This window comes from Mytilus galloprovincialis, chromosome 3, assembly GCF_965363235.1.
Source record: "Mytilus galloprovincialis chromosome 3, xbMytGall1.hap1.1, whole genome shotgun sequence".
NCBI classification, from domain to species: Eukaryota; Metazoa; Mollusca; class Bivalvia; order Mytilida; family Mytilidae; genus Mytilus; species Mytilus galloprovincialis.
In genome coordinates this window covers 57511958-57532686 of record NC_134840.1, presented here as the reverse complement: position 1 = coordinate 57532686, position 20729 = coordinate 57511958, and the positions used below count along the sequence as shown (strand labels likewise).

Genomic DNA, 20729 nt, shown 5'->3' with positions numbered 1-20729 from the left:
TTTTATCCACAGAACTAAGAAATGAGGTAAAGGTCAGATGACAGCTTGTAGTTGGACATGTACACCTTAAAATCATTCCATACACCAAATAAAGTTGTCCTATTACTTCAAGTTGAAGAATTACAGACCAAAACACATAAAGTTAACACTGAACACTGAAGTTTGACTGAACCATGGAATAATGAGGTCAAGGTCAAATATACCATTCCAGACTTTTTCTCTCTCAAGTAGTCCCTAAACCATGAAAATGAGGTCAAGGACAATGGACACATTACAGTCAGAAACTCCATAACATAAGGCATCTATTTTTCAAAGTATGTAGGATCCAATTCTTCCACCTTCTAAGGTATACAAGCTTTCAAGTAGTTATTTAATAACGCCTCCACTGGACCACTATCCCTATGTCTAGCTTTCTGCAACAAAAGCAGCAGACTTGACAATAAAACTCATACATTGTATTACCCATCTTACAAGAAAAAATATGCAGAAATCCAACACATGTATACTACCCACACAAACATAATTGAGTGAAACTCATGTGAACTTTAATCTGCCATGCTTCAACCATTATTAGCTCCTTTGTTGTTTTGGTTACTCTTTCATAAGAGAAAAATAATAATATCTGGAGTATATATTCTTGTTTAATTTACAAATCTGGTTGACATGATTATGCATTGATACCCTTATCATACAATGTTATCAAGTTATACTGTGGAGTCATTATCTTAGGTACAAATTTTAGTTGAGGAAATCTTGCATTTTCATGGACATTTAATTTGGTTGTATTGGCCAAAGTCTGCATACAAACCAATAATATTGTAAATTGATCAACATTGACATAAAAGGTTTACCTGTACCCACAAATAATAATGAATCCACAGTATTGAAATGTTAAATCGGTTTTGATTATAATACAATAAATACCTTCTGTAGGAAAATAGTTCCATCCCTTCACAACTTACAAAATAAATAATTGAGATAACAATGAAACCCTTCCATATAGTTATGTATATGTTTTTTTTCTTCTTTTAAATCTGAACCAGATCTGTCTTATGACTGTACAATACAGATACTTAAAAGCCTACTACGTCATTATTTCTATAGAAAGTTTAAGACTTCTGTGTGTTTACTGAAACATATACCAACTAGCCTGATTGGTGATCTGGAAAATGGTTAATAATCAATATTATAAATAAAACAAGAAACATTAATGCCTTTTTGGGATGCTTAAAAGAATCAATGTGAATCTTTGATGTCACTTTTTATTGCCCTACTATTTACTGAAAAAATTACAACAAAATTATCAATGAAAGCAACAGTAATATTATCTCCAATAATTGCCTATCATTTTTCAAAAAGTATTTTTTCATAGGTACATGTACCAATAAGACATATTTTTCATATAAAGACAGAGAAAAGGAAAGAAAGAAGAAAAGAAGATCATTATATATATAAATGTCACATCATTATAACAGTGCATATTTTTTAGGCTACAACCAGATGATATATTCTCCATAAAGATATATGTCAGGGGCCTTCTTTGGCCTATAATAGAAATATTATAAAATCAAGTAAAATTTTGAGTTTAGACTTCATATTCAAAATATTTAAACCAGATCTTCTTCAGTAAATTTTGAAAATGGCATCAATTCAATGTTTTAAAAAATGACTAAAAGATTAATAGTTTTGTACCTGTGTCTGGGAATTATTTAGCACATCCAAAATTCGTAAATATTCATATGAGCTATGCATTTCCTTGAAAAAAAATCAAACCAGTTTTTCTGTGTGTTCATAGCTCATGACTTATTCAATATTTATATTTTACCATCTCAACTTAAAAAAAAGAGAACAAATTAAAAGTACAAATTTCTGTAAAACATTTGGCTAAATAAAACCCATTACTAATGATATAAAATGGTCTATGGTTTCGACCAGTTTAATCACACTCCTCTTTATCATAAGATAAGCCTTGATTGCTAGCTTAAAATTTAGAAAATGGACTCAACCATCATTGTTTTTCCTCATTAAAAACTGCTTTAGTTTAAAGGCTAGACCCAGCAGTCACCAAGCATGAAACAAAATATATCAACAAATGGTGAGTGTGGATAATGGCCAATGAGACAGCCACCACTCAATACAAAATAAATAACGACATAAGAGGTCAACATACAACCTTCAAGGCTTCAGACAAGTGTCTTAGAATACACAATGTTAATCTGTTAGTCACAGTGTCTAGAAAAGTCATACCATATTCCCTAAATGACAAAATATATTAGAATACAATAGTATCTCAGCTGAAGTTTACATACACATGTAGAATTATCACAGTTCAGTACAAAATGCAACTTAAAAACTTATAAACACATTCATGCAATTTTCTCAGGGCTTTCTCATAAACTAATAATAAGAGCCATCAAAAGCTCTTGACCTATATTTTTAGTTACATGGCTGATTATTAATCAATCATTATTAATGGCATCTTGTGCAAATAACATTCTTTACCTTTATGTTGCTCTATGACTTCGTTTAAATCAAGACTGTTTTACTATTTTTAATTATGCTATTTATTAGAAGACAATATACAGGTACATGTAGTAGTACCATGTTGTGTAGATTTGCAAATATTTCAAATTACTATTCATTTTTATACCTATGACTGTGAATAAAAAGGGATATGGTATATGAATTTATACCAAATAAGAAAAAACTTAAATATCTAGCTTCAGTAACAGATCATTCTTTTCAACTTACAGAAATTTGTTTATCTAAAGTGATTATATAATTAGAAAACTGGGTTCCTTGGCTTAAAACATTATAGTCTAAGCGCTCAAGCTCTTAACATAAGACAGAAAGGTAAGCAATTAAAGTACTTATCAGATAACACACTATAATAAAAATTTCTTCAACAAAAACTTTCCATTAGCTAGTATTTAAATATGGTATAAAATATACATAAGATTCAAACTATCATCTTGTGATTTACAAAATCATTAAAACAAGTCTTAAAATATATATCAGTCAAACTGGATAAAATTGATATAAAAAAATTCAAATCAGCAATTCAATTCAAACAGTAATTTCAAACAAATTATCATATAATAGCACCATTTGATAACTGAAAGGCATATAAGATAAAAACATGATCTATTCTACTATATACTGATCACATGCATAGATCACAGTGGACTCATTTCTTCTTGTAAATGACATGGTATAGAACTTAAAAGATGTTTATTTGTCCTAGGTGAATGCTTTCTTGGTGAGTTCCGACAAGGTGACCCGGGAGATCTTAGTCTTTTAACTGGTTTGATTGGTGATCTAGTCTTCTTGATCACCTGACGAGGTGTCATTCCAGAAGCAGTTCGTAAAACAATCATCTCGGCTAGTGGAGTGGCAAGTGGCATTTTTATTGTAGGCACCTTAGATGGGGTAGATGGCGTCAAATTTTCACCATCAATCATTCCATCTTTATGTTCCATCTTTTCATTACCAAGAATTTCTGTATAAACATCATTGGTCTGTAATGGGGCACTAGAATGAGAATCTTTATTTTCTTTATCTGACTGGACAATAGGTTCAAAAACATCAATGTCCATACTTTCATCCTCTGCAACTTTTTCTAACATAATTGAAGATTCATTGAGCCTGCTATGATCAGCTGTATAATAGATACTAGGTTTCCTTTTCAGTTTTGACCCAATAGGTTCAGAAACAGAGTTAGAAGGGGCAGCAACATCTTCAGTTGGTTTTAACAAGAGAGTGGATATGGGTAACTTGGCCTGCCCTTTCCCAGATTTCTGGGTGACTGTGACCAAATCCTTCATTTTAGCTGCTTCTTCATCACTCTTGGCAAATATCGTTGGAATTCTGATTGGTGACACCCCTCGTTTTCTTGAAGTTGAATTAGGGAATCTATAGGGAGAAGTGTGTCTTTCTGCAACATCCTTATGATCACTATCAAACTGTCTGGCTGTAGAAGCCACTCTGCCTCTCTGCTGGGTCTGTAGCTCCATGATACTTTCATGTTTAGGTATCACTGTCTCTGCCTGTTTTATTTTAGCAGGGGGAGGTCCCATCACCATGACATCTTCTGATGTTGTTATTTTAGAAGCCAGATAACCTGCTCTGGATAACAGTTTGTGAGTTTCCATAGATATTTGTAAGTTTGGAGTAATGTTTGGTATTGCCTTTTTAGGTTGCTCACACAAACTCTGAGATCGACTAACAAATGCTCTCAATGGCTTCTTTAAATCTTGTTCTGAATTATGTTTAATTGGGTTCTTCGTCCCTTCTGTGGCTTTTTTCTGACTTGACGGACTAGTGCTTCCTATCATTTCACCAACTTCTGACACATCAAACATTGATCCCTTTCCACTATCAGTTGACAATGTACGTGCTATTGTTTTCTTTTCTAATTTGTTGAAAGCATCTTCCTGTCCAACTAATAAACTATCTGTGCTAGTACTGTTCTGTATTTTTGGTTTAAGACTGATTGAATCTAACTGATCTGATTTGATTTGGGTATTGACCTCTTTATTGACTGTGTCTGTCACATGCACATTACTATCACAGTTTTCAGGTTGTTCAGTTGGTTTTTTATCCAGTAAGCCTGTAGATTCACATGCTGATTCCATACTAACTGATCCCTCACATTCATTTTTATTTTTTATCTGTTGATTTCCCTCCTTTTCTAAACATTCTCCATTAGAATGTACATCTTTAGCATTGTGCATCTGTGGCAAGTCTGGAATAAGTAATGCAACTGGCTCTCCAATTTCTGATTTATCAAGTCCAAAACTTCTCCTCAATTTCCTAACATTTTCTTTTTCCCCATGTAACAGACCAGTTTTAACTGAATTAGGTTGACCCCTTCTTAAGCGAATTTTTTGTGCGTCCAGCGACATAGAACGTGACAATGAAGTATTGTATGTTGAATCATTGGCATACATGATTGCTGTATCTGACAAACAGTGTCTAGGTTCGTCTCTCCGAATTTGTGACACATCATTTTGAGACATTTCAAGATCTTCATCGATAATAAAACCATCATTAAGTGAGTTACGGTCATCACAGACAGACATAATAGATTGTTCTGTGGGTGGAAGTGAAGAATTTGACTGATTAAGAATTATGGGTAAAGGTGATCCTTGTTCGTCAGGTTCATCAGATTCCTCGGATGAAGGTGGCGTACATTTTGGACTGGCTAAACGAAGTCCAACCTGATCTTGTTCAGATTGGGGGAACTCAGACTCAACCTGAAAAAAAAAATAACAATTTAAAACATAGAACATGACAGTATGAAGGTTATGAATAACAATCAAAAACATAGAACATGACAGTATGAAGTTTATGAATAACAATCAAAAACATAGAACATGACAGTATGAAGGTTATGAATAACAATCAAAAACATAGAACATGACAGTATTAAGGTTATGAATAACAATCAAAAACATAGAATATGACAGTATTAAGGTTATGAATAACAATCAAAAACACAGAACATGACAGTATGAAGGTTATGAATAACAATGTTCTTCTTTGATCTATGTACATGGCTTTAATCCTTTTCTTTAATGATGTACTTAGGTGAGGTTAGGTAAAAATTTATTCAATTAAGAAATTAAAATTGATACTATAAGCTGGTAGAGCTTCAATTAAGGACAAAGATAAGCTAAAAATATTGATAGGTCATGGACCTCCTTTTCGAGATATTTGAGATTTAAAATATGGCGGGAAAAGGCTGACTAGGACTTTTACCATATATTTTCGTTGGTATTATTTGGGTCTCAAAACAAAAGAAAGAAAATCAAGAATCTTCTAAAATTTTGGTAAATGACCTTTCATGAGCTATTAAGTCATATATGAAAAAATTAATTGGTGTTATGGGGCAAAATATTTTACATTGTATTGTATGGAAAAACACCAAGGAGTCCGAACATTTGACACAAATTCCAAAACCTCACCCAAGTACATCCTTAATGTCTTCATTGAGCTTAATAGTAAGACCTGTTCCAAAAAAAACATACATTAGACCCAGGGAAGGCTTTGAAATCATAACTATTGGTGGGTGACAAATACATTGAAAATGTTAGTGAAGTTCTATATTTGCCCACTTTCAAAAGTGACTTCCCTGTGTACCATATATGTTTAAATGAAACAGCTCAAACTAGTTCCAGTTGAATAATGCATGCTCCTGATAATGTGATTTGCATACTTCTGATAATGCCATTATGGAGGAGTGCAACATTGATATTTTGATTGAACTTAGTTAATAATTTCTTACCACTTTTCTTTTTATTTTTGTTAATACATGTAACTGTATAATTGTATATTCATTAATACTTGTCACAACCAGATGATCATGTTTGCAAAAGGACAAACCTTAAGTTATTACTTAATGGCCTTATATCAAATGCACCAGATATAAAAGAATGTAAAAGAATTGGTCCATTTAATGATTTTCTAGATCTTTGATTTCAAGGTTCAACTTTTATCTTACAGTTTTTAAAGAAGTAACAAATATCAATATGAAAGCTGTCTGTAAACATACGGTATATGGTGACTTTCATGTATTTCATCTTATGAACACTCAATGCCTATTTAGTCTTCAATGAATTATATTGCATAATTATAGCAATTGACAATATTCATAAAATAAATAGATAAACGTTTCAAAATTTCAGTGAAAAAACTTTGTGAATTAAGTTTTTCATCCTACATTGAACTTTTGATGTCGTCCCTTATCCTACCTACCCTACAGATTGTTTTGTCATTTTCCATGAAGCACTGTTAAAGTCAGAATATTGCTCCTATAGACTCAATGTAAAAAAAAAATCCTACCTACATGACCTACTTACCCTATTTTTTTTTTAGATGTAACTGGAAAAATACATACTATTTTATTTGGCCTAAGATATAAAGCTTAATTTTATCCTAATGGAAATAAAATAACCCAGTCAATACTTTCAACATGTTGAAAACAATACCTTGTCTCCTTTGCCTCCACTAAGTCTCCTAAATAGACCTTTACCAGCTGGTTTTCCCTTCTTTAAAGCATTATGAGCAGATATATTAGAACCAGAAGCATTCCTACAATGAATATTATATAAATATATAGTTAATGGTGTTAGTAGCCTCACCAGAGTGCTTAGTAATCCAATCAGTATCTGATTATACATATATAAGTGTAAATATTGGTATACACATTAAGCATCAGAGTATTAATTACCTTTTTGAATTTGATAGTCAATCAAAAATATTCAATAATATAAAATTGGACAAAGTCTGCAAAATGCTATACCAAGGCCAAAATAATAATATCTTTGTTTCCCCTCCCCCACCTAGGTCAAAAAGTTATTTTCCACACAAAAAAATCAGATTCTTTTTTATTCCCGAAATAATTAATTTCAATTCCAACATTGGTTGTGATATTACTGGAAGAACATACTATGACATCCAGTTAAAAAAAAAGACCTGTCTTGCCTGATCTGTTTACAAAGGGTAGACCTGGGGTGGAGAAACAGACATTCTTTTAAATGTGACCCAATAATAAGTGCCTTTCTATCAAAGGCAGGTCATACACAATTAAATACAAACTTTTAACACCTCTACATATTACACCACCTAAGATTCAATTATTAGTATCAATTTTTCCTTTCACTATTCTCACCTGTCCCTGTGTCCCAAGAAAATTTACCCTACAGTTTCACACATTCAATATTTTATGTTTATGTTTGTTACAAAAGATTTATTAAAGCAAAATGTATAATACAAGTAAGGAGTGAAAGTGAAATGAAATATATTAGTTATACCGAAGTTCAGCAAAACTCCCTCTAAAATCAATGGTTGTTATTAGAAATGACTCCTAGAGTTCATGCATACGTATAGTAGAAGATCACAAATGACTGCAAAATCCTACTTGTACCTTTCTTTATCTACCTATACCAATGATAATAATGTTTAATTCATACTTCTTATTCTTTCTCATACTGCCTGGACTAAACAAATTTAATCTCTTTCTTGATCCCTTTCCATTTGTTGAAGGTGTGGCACTGAAAGCTACTTGGGCCCTGTTGCTAAAGGCAATACTAGGAGTATCAAGGCTTCCCTTTTTTATATCTGCAAATAAATTCAAATTATACCACACACTCTGCTGTTGTAATTGTATTCTACAAAGTTATTTAATTGAAATATAATCTACCATAAAAGGTCAATAACTGTTTTGAAAATAAAACTTCTCTTACACAGAAGTAAAATTTCCTGTCCTGTTTTAAATGTTTAATCAATTTGAAAAAAAAAACACTCCTCTCATTTGAACTCTTTAGATTCTAAGGAATATTCATTAGGTAATTCAAACAGGATTATTATGATGTAACCAAATCTACCTTGTAACTGTAAAATTGTGTGTCAAAATGTGTTATTGTGGTATAATAGTAAAAATATGGTCAAAGATTCATAATTCACCTTAAAATAGCCAAATCCAATTAAGTTTACTATATATGGATTACAACAAACCAATTAAACCAGAGAGCTTTCTATCAAATAGTGTAAGAGGAGTTGTATTCCCAAACTGGAGACTATTACCATAATTGGTACCATATTCAGCGGTGATTGAGGGTGAACAATAAAGAGATGAATCTTAACTCAATATTGTGGAAACTCTACAAAAATACATAATTTTCATATCTTTCTTGTCCAGATTTCATAAAAGTATATTTATGTACATATGTATATTTTTATACTGCAACTTTTTTCACACTTATGTTAAAAATATATAATCAAAGAGCAGAATGCTTTGAGGGATACGATTGCCATAGTTTTCATTGACCCATGTATAGCAGTTCTGCCAACTTTTCATTAAGCAAATGCGTGAGATTTGGCCAAAATTGAAAAGATCAAAGAGGGAAAAAAAAAAATCCAAGGATACTGCCGCAAAAAAGCATGAACATGCGTGAGTCTCACGCATTTTTGGCAGCCCTGGTACAGCTGGATAGTATTATTTTCAAAACTAATTCAACTGCACATGCAAAATGCAATAATCGGAATAGTCACTCAACTTTTAAAAAAGCCAATCCCAGATGCAAGTGTATGAGCAATGTACTTATTGTGTTTTATTTTTGTACTATCAATTCCAAGTTTACTTTCCACAGCAGTCACTGAGAGTTAGAGAAGGTATTTCACTTCGTATTTTATCACCGTTAATTCTAGGATGAACCCCATTTCTAACTCTTTAAACATTAATTTCCTTTGGGTCAGTGGGCATGACTCCTTTCCGTACACACTCCTCTGTTTAAATTGAGATCGTTCTGAATATAATACGACGTTTATCGACATCTAACGAGTTAATTTTTCTTGATGAGTCTTGTATTTCGATTTGACGGAAAATACTTCCGGAAGGGAGACAACTCGAAACGATAATATGGAAGACTCCATTTCGGCTGAAAGGGTGTTAGGTAAACTGTGGACTACATTTATTTTAATTTAAATGATGCATATGATTTAAAATTATGCAACAACAATAACCCTCAATACCAGACAGACATAGAAAGAATCCCATGAGTTTCAAATTAATCAATGAAGCAGGGAATCCAGAGCAACCACTCAATCTGATACCCCTTGAAATCAAGAAAACTATACGCATGCGCATTAATACATAAACAAACCTGCGACTTGCGATTTGGAACAAGAATGTTTATTAAATGATATGATGAATGGTTCTCCATTTCCTTATCGGAGAGTACAGTATCAAATATCAGTTTCATAACGGTAAAATCTGGAAAAACTCCACTTCAGTTCTTATATGACAGAAATAGAATTATGGGAATTCAGAAAACTCTTGCATTTATCAAAACTGGGGAATTCCCACTGACATGTTTCTAAATTTATAAAAAACACTAAATATAAATACTGCTTATTTCTGATTTTCCGTGTTGATAAAAACATGCATATAGGTCAAGGGAAATATCAAACATGAAGATTATGAGAAGAACATTACAGGAAAGTTGTTTATGTTCAATCCTTTTGCCTGTTTTTACCTTTTAAAGCAAGAAAATCATAAGAATCTGAGATGTTGCTGAATGTTTAGAATAAAACGGTTGACGTGAGGGAATGCAGCCCTGAGTCAGCGGTAAAAGTCTACAGATTGCTTGGAAGCAATCATATCCCAAAAATTGAACTCTCTTGCTTACCCATATTTCTGAGTGCTGTGGCAGGTGTAAATGGTGTATTACGTAAAGCTGAGCCTTGAGGTAAATTCTGTAAAATGGCTTTTCTACAAATATGCAATAAATAAATTTAGGTGATACATAAAACATAAAACAAAACATGGCCTCCAAAAAGAAAAAAAATGTTTTGAATTTTGTTGATAATTATACAATGTATTTTTGAGTGAGTATAAATATATGTAGAACATTATTTTACATAAGGAATTTTTATTTATTGAAATGACAGCATTTAAGAATCTTTAAAAACACAGAGCTATTGATGCAATGTAGTTTGGAAAAAATTAGCAAGCAGAAGCTCTTTAAGGAAGCTCGTGGGTACAAAAATTTCAGCCAAAAAAAAAAAAAAATTAAACATTTGTGTTTTCATTACAAATTTTATTTATTACACTATTAGCTATTACTTTATGATAAGGTACAAAAATCAACCAAAAAAATTGATTTGGTTTGGCCCAGATAACTTTTAAAATATTTATATCATTTAATATCTCCCTATGGTGCAAAAATGCCATTTTTTGGCGTTAAAATTGAAATATCTTTTTTCACTCATCGGAGACCTATATTTTTTATTATTGTTTTCAAATAAGCTGTACAAAACTAAATAATGGAAAAAAATAAGCGATTTCTGTAATTTAGTTCTTTTTTCATTTCGATATTACCTCTTTTTTTCCTATTAGTTCAACAGAAAAAAGGACATTTACAAAAATGCATGCTTCTTTCGAAGGCAGATATGTGTAGATGTGTGATATTTTTCTTCAGGCATTTAAAGAATATTATTAAAGATATCCCTCACATTAATGTTTGAAGAACCAGAAAAAAAAAAAACAAAGGACAATGCAAGACCAAATTCTTTAACTCAAGACTCATATTTAATAATTAATTGGCCAATGGAGTTCCAGTGACAAAGAGAAAATAAAAACTCTGAAAAGATACCTGCCCTATAATTTTGTACACCATAAGCTAATTTTGTCGAACACATGACTCATCAGTTAAACTCTATTCAAAAATTTTAAAAGGTATATTATAAAGAAATATACTTGTCCTACATGTATGTAAGATGGAAGCAAGATAAAGGATTGAAATATGCTAGTCATGCTAGTGAGATTTATCAATATAAATTTGGATATAACAGACAAATATGACAAACTTCAAGCAGACAACACTTTCATTCAAACATAACAATTGAGCACAAAAGTGTCTACAGAACTGAAATGTAGTAAGAATAATTAGAATCTACCAATGCTACTATTTGACGTGCTTTGCAATCATAAGCATCCTGATGTTTTAAATTAATTGAATTAGTGTCTAATAAATGTAAGGTTGGATATTTATGTGATGGGTTGATTTGGCTTATTTCTTCTTATAGTTGATGTTTTTCCTTCGGTTTTAGTTTGCAACCCAGATTTGTTTTGTCTCCTTCAATTGTTTACTTTTGAACAGCTGTATACTACTGTTGCCTTTATTTAGATGACATTAATTCCCACTGAATAGTAATAATTGAAAAAAAATAATTTTCTGCTGCTTTGACTGTATAATTTAGTTTCAGATGACGCTATTGGTGAATACATGGTAGATGTGAACAGCTTGTTGGTATCAATTTTTCATAACTGGCAAAATTCTAAGAGTTTTATGCCTGAATCATTTAATGCCTCTCCCCCCAGAATCTATTCAAACACACCTTAGGCATGTTAGGTGTTACAATGTTCATGTTCTTACTTTTTAGACGTAGAGAAAGCTACCACATCCCCAGATGCTTTCCGTTTCCTCATCACGACTGGTGTTGCTGCTGAAAGATCTACAGGTTGTGGATCCTCATGGACTGCTGTGCTCTTGTTACATTTTGTACTGACATGACTGTAATCACTGATGTTACTGGCCTGACTCATGTTACTGACATTGTTAGTTTTACCATCAGTGCTCCGTCTCCACTTTGTTATACTTTGGGCTATGGTACTGACTATACCTGAATTTTCAAAATATAAACATATGACTTTAATTATTCAGAGTACATTGAAAAATAAAATACAATCCTGCCACTAAGAAGACTTTTAATATTTCTTTTTTTTTACTTTTGAAGCTAGGCATTAGAAATTTCAATGACTGTTTTTTAGTCTTAATATTTTAACAGTTTAACTATAGATCCTATCACATATGAAAAATTAAAGCAGACTTGTTGCTTATTGTCATTTAAAAAAATTCATTAACTTTTTCATTGGTGAGCAAATGGTGAGGTGTCCTTAAATTGACTGCAAGAACTTTTTCAAAAACTTTTCTGAAAAAAACATAAAACAAAATTCCTCTTATGATAAGAAAGATACACTCTAATGCAATCTGGCATGAAAATCAAAATTATAATAGCAAAAAGTTGCATGTTTTGAAGTGTTACATTGTATAACTGTAAGTAAACCCAAACTCATACTTCAAAGTATCAGAAAACATGAAACATATGTATCTGCAATCCAAAGAGATCACATGTCTCAATTTGTATATAGTAAATACTAATTCTATTCTGACAGCATTTCCTGTTGGCTAAGAACAGACAGATTAACTACATGAACACACAGGTACAGCTCCTATATCCCACTTGTGTTACTATGTTGTGAAGTAATAATGCAGATTTTTTGTGAAAACTATGATGAAACATGCTTAAAAGAACTTTAAAGGGAAGCAGTGTACAGTGTAGGAACTGGTCAGTCTTGTTGGAGTACTGCATTATTATAATAAATATTACCGGCCAAAGATATCTCATCAGATTGATCATAAATTATAAGTGGGTATTCAAAAATACGGTTTCATATAATAGTGTATAGAGCATCAAGACTACCTCAGTGAAAATTGATATAAATTTTTAAACATTCGCTTCATTTATTATACACATGTATGACCCTTTAGCATGTTTAGAGACCAAAGAGAACTGTTAACATAATAACTGACGAAAATGATTGGATTTAAAACAAGGTTATCCCCAAGTTACTTCATTTGTCAGATTTCATACCCATTCTGAAGAACTATACCCACATGCATGTGGGAAAAAAAGTCTAAAGGTTCCAATTTCATGCATTTCATGCCAAAAAATATTTCCCAACCTTTTTTGCATCGAGAAAATGTTTTATTTCCCTTGCCTGTAAAAGATCCACTTCTTTTTCTTTTCTTCTCTTTCTTTTTACAATCTCTTGATTCCTCTAAACCTTCACAGCTAGCATCTAACTCATCATCTGTCCCAAATACTTCGGTCATTAGCAAGGTACGCTCATATAAACTGTCTGATATAAAACCAATCTCTTCAGCATTACGAATTAGCACTTCAACAACAGAGGTCTGAAACTGAAGAAGTTTCTCCTCCACAGAGTTCATCTTTTCACTTTTACTATTCAAATAGAGAAAGTTTGGAGCTAACACAACAGACAAGTTTGTAGCATCCATTTTATTTTTGTCAGAGTGTTCCGAAATAAGTTTGAGCAAACTCATCATATATCGTATTGTACTTATGTGTTCTCCAGGAAGTAAAAGACATAGCAACAATAAAGCCCTGTAAGAATCATCCTTGTTGGGTAGCTGTATACACCGTATGAAAGCATCATGGTAGGTGCTAGTGAATAGAGGTTCTGGTAAGCTTTTGAAGAACTGTTTTATAAGGACTGTTACATCTACAATATTAGCACTACCCAAATCGTCTCCCTTTTCTATCTTTTCCTATTGAATATAACAAAACATTAATTATTATGTCTACCATACTGGCCAATATGTATTTGTATGTATAATTATGTACTTATAAAACTACAGAAGGTTTTAAAAATTAAATGCTCTTCCACGTTAGTACATGAAATTCTATTATCACTTTCTGAAAGATAAATTTACAGATTGTCACCTTTTTATTGTATTGTCATATGCTATGTAAATTTGACTGCACTGCATTGTTTTGACCAATGAGAGAACTAGTATATGTACTAATTTAGTTGAGGTGTAAAAATAATATACATGTATGGTTGTGTCTAGTGTTTACAAATTTTAATTTTGTAAAGCATAAAACTGTGTACATGTATATATATATTTCTCTAATTCTTCGTCAATTTATCCGATTATGACGTCGAATTTTCTTGCTTTCCTCTGAATTTCCTATTGTGACGGCATGAAAAAAGGCGACCATGCCTGATGACGTCACATAGAAAGAACACATCTTTTTGCAGATCATTCGAAAAGAAGGAATAAGTTTGCCTGCATAATGTTAGAAAAACATTAGAGAAACAGATACCACCACCAAATCTCGTGTAATACGATATTTATCCACTCTCAACAGTTAAAACGCTCGGGCAAGACTCACATTTTAAATTTTAAATATTTAAAACGCTCGGGCAAGCCTCATGTTTTAAATTTAAAAATTTAACTGTCTTGAGTCTGAGTCATTGAATCTGAAGTTTTGGGGATGAAGACTTGTTGCACATTGAATCTGAAGTCACATTTTTTTTTTTACGTGTGTTCCTCTTAAAAGCATTTTTTTATTGGATGCAGCCAGTTACAACTGTGACAAATGAAAATCAACATTTTTTGAATCTGAAACTCCCAAATTATTCCACCAAGAGTGAATAATGGAGGCAGATCATAAACCTTGGCTAGGTGAAGATGATAAACTACATGTACATGTGTTTTTCTGAATAATGCAGATAAAATAAATAATTTTTTTAAAACTTATACACACTTTCAGTTCCTTTATCCTGCTAACAGCTCCAGACTTTCTAAATAAACCCTCTTGGTCAATATTCTTTTTAATTATCTCTGCAGCATCTACCAAAAATCTGAAAATAAAATGGAATTGGCAAACTTTCAATCATAAACGCTACAGATGTGTATTATTCTTAGGTTGACGTTGAAAAAATACTTTCCAGGTTGACGTCGAAAAAATACTTTCCAGACTTTTGTAATGTTTTCAAATTATGTTGAAAGTGAATGCATTAAAAAGAAATAAATTTTGAGATAACAATATTTACAATTTTTGTAAAGTTTTATTCCTTCAAGCCAATGCAAAATGGGATTTTGTTTCATCTAATGTGAAAGTACATTTTTACCATTATTGTATACATGTATGGGGTATAAATGTATACAAAATTATCTAAGTTTATTTGTTGTTTGAATTGAAAGCCCCTAAAATAAATCACAATGCACATTAAGTTTTGACCAGTAAGAAAAATCTATCAGAAAATGAGTTGATATACCTGTAAACATATTTTGAAATAGACATATCATTTCTATACTAAACCTACAAGCCTGCTTTCTATATATTTTTGCTTGATCATCATGATCATGTTAATAATAAACAAAACAAGAATGTGTCCTCAGTACACGAATGCCCCACTCGCACTATCATTTTCCATGTTCAGTGGACCGTGAAATTGGGGTAAAAACTCTAATTTGGCATTAAAATTAGAAAGATCATATCATAGGGGACATGTGTACTAAGTTTGAAGTCGATTGGACTTAAACTTCATCAAAAACTACCTTGACCAAAAACTTTAACCTGAAGCGGGACAGACGGACGGACGAACGATCGGACGGACGGACGCACAGACCAGAAAACATAATGCCCCTCTACTATCGTAGGTGGGGCATAAAAATCATCCTCAGAAAAAAATTGCAATACATGTAGGCCTTTTCCATTTATGCAGAATCTTTATTTACTTAACAGTTTGAATGTAGGGCTTGACATATTGCATCTTGGATACCTAATACCTTTTACCTCCAACTATTTATATAGGAACCATGAAGATTCTATGCTGACAGATTTGCCGACTGATCATAAAGGTAAGAATGGATGATGTTGGTGTGTACAGGGTTCTCGCTAAGAATTTTTGAAGGCGAGTCCAGGGACTCATCATTTTTAGCCATGATGAGTCCAACAAGAAGAAAATATTTTATTGCAATATCATGTAATATTATAGTCTCCATTTCCTAACAGAGCAATGAAATGACATTAAATTCAGATCACTTTTAAACTTTAGCTATAAAATGATGATATTTGTGTTTAACTGTTCAGTTAATACAAAATATTTCAATCTTGATGCATCTGTGGACTCACCAGTTTTGAAACTGGTGAGTCCAGACAGATTTTGATGAGTCAAGGACTCATGGACTCGCCTTAGGGAGAACCCTGGGTGTGTATTCTTAATTATAAACTGAATCCTTACTTGTAGATGTAATACCAACATAAATGAGGTTTTTCACTTACCTTGGCACATACCCACAGTTTGGTATGTGGACACACGAAACCTGTGCAAGTAAATTTTCAAATACTCCATTACTTTCAGCATTTTCCTGCAAAAAAATAGATTGACATTTCATTTTCTGCTTAGTCTTGTAGATGTATCAGGGATCTCCATGGCCTGTTTAACGATGGCGCCCCGCCATCGTTCAAATGTCATGCGCCATCGTCAAATGACTCGCGCCATCGTTAAATTATTTTGCGCCATCGTTAAATGTCTTCCGCCATCGTTCAAAACTTCATCGTTTTTTGTAGCCCGACGGCATTTTTTTATCAATTATAATCAAATGCATGTAATTGCATAACCCTTAGGCTTTTTATGTTATAATCCAATACAGTTCTAACGCCTCAGGAATATACGGATTAAGATCGCTAATCACTTGTACCTGAGCTTGTACAGGTAGATCAACAAACCAGACACGAGAATACTATCTGAGGATAGACGATTCATTTGTCGAAATAATCAACTAAGTTTTAGCAAATGATTATGATAATTTAGATTAAATAGATAAATTAATAATCCAGTTACAAAGAAAACAGTTTAACAAGTCGAACACGTGCTCTGTTTTGACTTACGCAATCAGCATCCCCCTTTTTTAAGCAGTACAAAATAAGACGCAAAACAGTAAATATTATTTCATCTCAATTAACTCGAGTACTGCTGTAATGATAATTTTGAATTACTTTAAAAGTTTAAAAGTAAAAACTTTAAATATTTCCTGTAAAGAAATATCGTATCGTAATTCCGAATTCATTTCGTATATTACAATCAAATTGATACATCCGCGTTTCCGGTTTCTATTCAGACTAGAAAGATACATGTTGCACAGCATCAATTTGCCAGATAAAGTCATTAAAAATTTCATTTATCAACGTTTGCTTTACAAATCTCTTTAACCTTTTACATAACCCGTACGAATCCTTTTGTTGTTGCTGCAAATCAGCCATACCGGTAATGGGTTCTGAATTTGACAGTGTCCATGAAAAATAAGCTCCACATCATATGATTTTTAACCCCCATAACAATTACCAAAAATACAAGAAATCTACATGGGGACCATCATGAAAGCTTTTGGTCATTCTCGACTAAGGGGGGACCATGAAGACTTGGCGTTTGAATGGTTAAAAACGGCAATTAATGAAAATTCAAATAAATATAACTTAAATAAGCAATGAATTAGCATGTTCACCATTCCTTGTATGGAGGGATAAAATACTTCCGATCGCGCTACACTGTACAACGTAGACACGGTTTGTAATGGTGAAAGTTCCTCCATCGTTCAATTTTCATCCATGGAGATCCCTGTGTATAATAGACTTAATTCTTACAGTAATTAATCATTGAACCTTTTATAAAAGTAAGTTCATGTGTGACAGGATTGCTTCTCTTAGTAAATGTGGTCGATACTTAGTCAGCTGGAAGCAGTTGGCCTAAGGAAGTATTCTAAGACCCTATTTACACTAGCAAAAAAGATAGATCTTTACTGCGATTGATCCTTTTGAGATCGATCTTTGGTCTAATGTAAACGGGAATGATTGATCTTCAAACAGACTTACAGTCTACCTCCAAAGGTGCATTAAAAAAGATCGATCTCATTTGAATCAATCTTTATTCTAGTGTAATTGTTTAAATCGATCGGGGATCGATCTTTTTTCAGGTGAATGTTATACATGTATTTAGATATGACAAAAAAATCTGTTCATGTTTGGCGGCAAAAACATGTGTGATCCAAAACGATGAATGGAATAATAAAAGTAAACATAGATCTAAGCATAACCTTGTAACACAGAGGTCCCAGGTTACAGTCCTGGTGGGAACAAGCAATTTTGAAATGAGATTCATGCTCTCCGGTTACATTGGCGCCAAACAATAAAAACCCATTCCAGATTTCAGACAGACACAATTTCAAAACAGACCAAAAGGAGGAACATGCAGAACATTCATAAATAGGACATTAGGCATGAGTCACCAAAATAGTCTGTGAAAATAAAAGTATGACGGGTTGTTTATACTGCTGACAGAAATGTTAAATAAACAAAATATGAAGTATATACATGTATAGTCGTGTTCGGTACTTCTCCCCGTCCGATAATTCAACCTTTTACTTCCGTGTGTTTTTTTAGTTTTCTATATTATTTTTACTTTGAAGAAAAGTTCAAAACCATTGCTTACATCATGCCAAAATCAAAGGGAGATAATTCAATTTGAAAACTATGGAAATCCAAAATAACAAAATTCCAAAAAATCTTAAAGGTCCTGTATCTTAATTAAGAAATATGTAATATTAATAATGTAATACAATGTAGTTTGATACAAGGTTTCTGTTTTTTTTTTTTGTGTTATATTTTTTCGATTCTAAAAAATAAAAATAAAATATATTGATTCAGAAAGAAAATTATGGGTTAAAAATAAACTTATCTATTTAAATCACTATATTTACTGCACAGACAACTCATTGACAAGAATTATTGCGTCTTACAAAAAATGTAGCTGCATTTCAGAATACTGAATGATGGCAATTTTGTTATGAAAATACTAATAATCATTCAATTGACATTCTTTATCATCTTTTTTTATAATCATATTTTTTCTTTTCTTTATTTTCTGATCATAATAAAAAAAATATTTTAACATTTTGATGTATTCTTCTTTTTCACCAATTTCTTTATCATGTTAATCATATTGACGTTATTTTTGTATATTTTGTTCTCCTTTCTTATTGGTCATCATTTCCTAACTTTTTAGTTCATTAACATTTGATAAATCGATCCACCATACATGTTTACTACACATGGGCGGACTTACCGGACAACCACACTTCTGCGAAAAACACAGGTGACCCATTGTCTGATTGATTTTTTACAGAATACAGAATTGATTTTCTAATCATTTCAGATAGTAATATTGTTTGCCTTAAACTAATGGAGAATAAAGGCTTTATCCCCTGGAGAAGAATCCCAAAAATGGCTTAAAATTATTCCCAAATAGACAACTTTTTTCCCAAACAGTGCAATCTCAGTAGTAATTGTGCATGAATTCAAATTGAAAAACACTCATTTAATGATTTATACATTTTCATGCCTAAAATTACTATATATATATATATATATATATATATATACGCGCAGATTTGAGGGTCTATTTATGTATCATCACTGACAAAAAGGGGTCTTATTTCAAAGCAGGGTTTGACTCTTGAAAGGGAATCTGTAAATTAAAGTTCAGTCAAATTCATGGTTTATTCTAAATTTCCCAATTTGATGAAAATTATGCATATTTTCCCAATAAAAAAGGGTAGAGGTTGTTTTGAAAAAAGCCAACAATATCACTGAGATATATCTTTGCGGAAAAAAGATAATATACGTAACATTGAGTTTTCAGTGAAAAGTTTAAAAAAAAAAAAAATTATGATAAAGAAGAAATATACACGATCAAAGCCTTGGGTGGGCGGAGTTACCGGACTGCATCGTATCGATGAATTAAAGAGTTTCATTTGAGGTGAACTATCTCTCAATTTTTCTTGTTGCCTACATTATAGCTAGTGCCTCCATCAGGTCTCTCACTAGTTAGCGACAAGAAGCGTCTTGACTTGGTTTAACAAGTAACTTTAAGATTGATCAGAAGTATACTGAACTGAATTGTTGCGACTTACAATCAATTATTAAGGGCCCTGAACTTTCTCGGACATAATAAATACATTCAATATAGGGCAGACAATCATGCTTTTAATGTCTGTTTGTTTCTATTAATTTTAAGTTCCAACCAGACCAGGATATCAATTTCCTAAGTTCACTCCTCCCCATCGAGTAATTCAGAAAGTCAAAAGCATAAAGGTTGTTGTTGTCTGTTCAAGTTGAACTTTACACTAGGCTTTTAAATGTGTTATTATGCATCCTGAATAATACTTGGTTAATGAAAGATGTAAAAACAGAATGATGCAGTGAAGCACATTTGTAAACATAAAATATAGAAACCTGTTGAGCGTGTTGTTTTGTGTATTGGGACTGCTTTTTCAACTTTTTTCCCTTTGGAAGTTTTATGCCGAGTTCTCGTAAATCCTGTTTTATTAGTGCTCTTAAATTGTCAATGTTCTCTATGCAGTTAATATGCCTCATGGTTTAGATTCATTTGAAAGCCAATCATCTGATATAAGGGGAATACACAGTAAATAAACAGAGCTACATTGTCATTAATCCAGGACGGCCATTTTTCTCTTTGAATCTGGTTCCCGTTAATCTGATTGGTCAATAAT

General features: G+C 32.2%; 1 protein-coding gene across 2 annotated transcripts; it reads right to left on the bottom strand.

The window, feature by feature from the left end:
- Positions 1-623: 623 nt before the first annotated feature.
- Positions 624-20712, bottom strand: LOC143068426 (uncharacterized). Of its 2 annotated transcripts, none has more exons than XM_076242478.1 (9): positions 20452-20712; positions 16444-16529; positions 14920-15016; positions 13310-13916; positions 11940-12186; positions 10191-10273; positions 7974-8121; positions 6990-7092; positions 624-5255 (listed from the first exon to the last, which is right to left on the bottom strand). In XM_076242478.1, exons 1-9 carry the CDS (start codon positions 20590-20592, stop codon positions 3177-3179), a joined length of 3591 nt encoding a protein of 1196 aa, XP_076098593.1. In that variant the 5' UTR covers positions 20593-20712; the 3' UTR covers positions 624-3176. The 2 variants fall into 2 exon arrangements, with proteins under 2 accessions (XP_076098593.1, XP_076098594.1); XM_076242479.1 differs by having other exon boundaries at positions 13346-13916.
- Between the last annotated feature and the right edge of the window lie 17 nt (positions 20713-20729).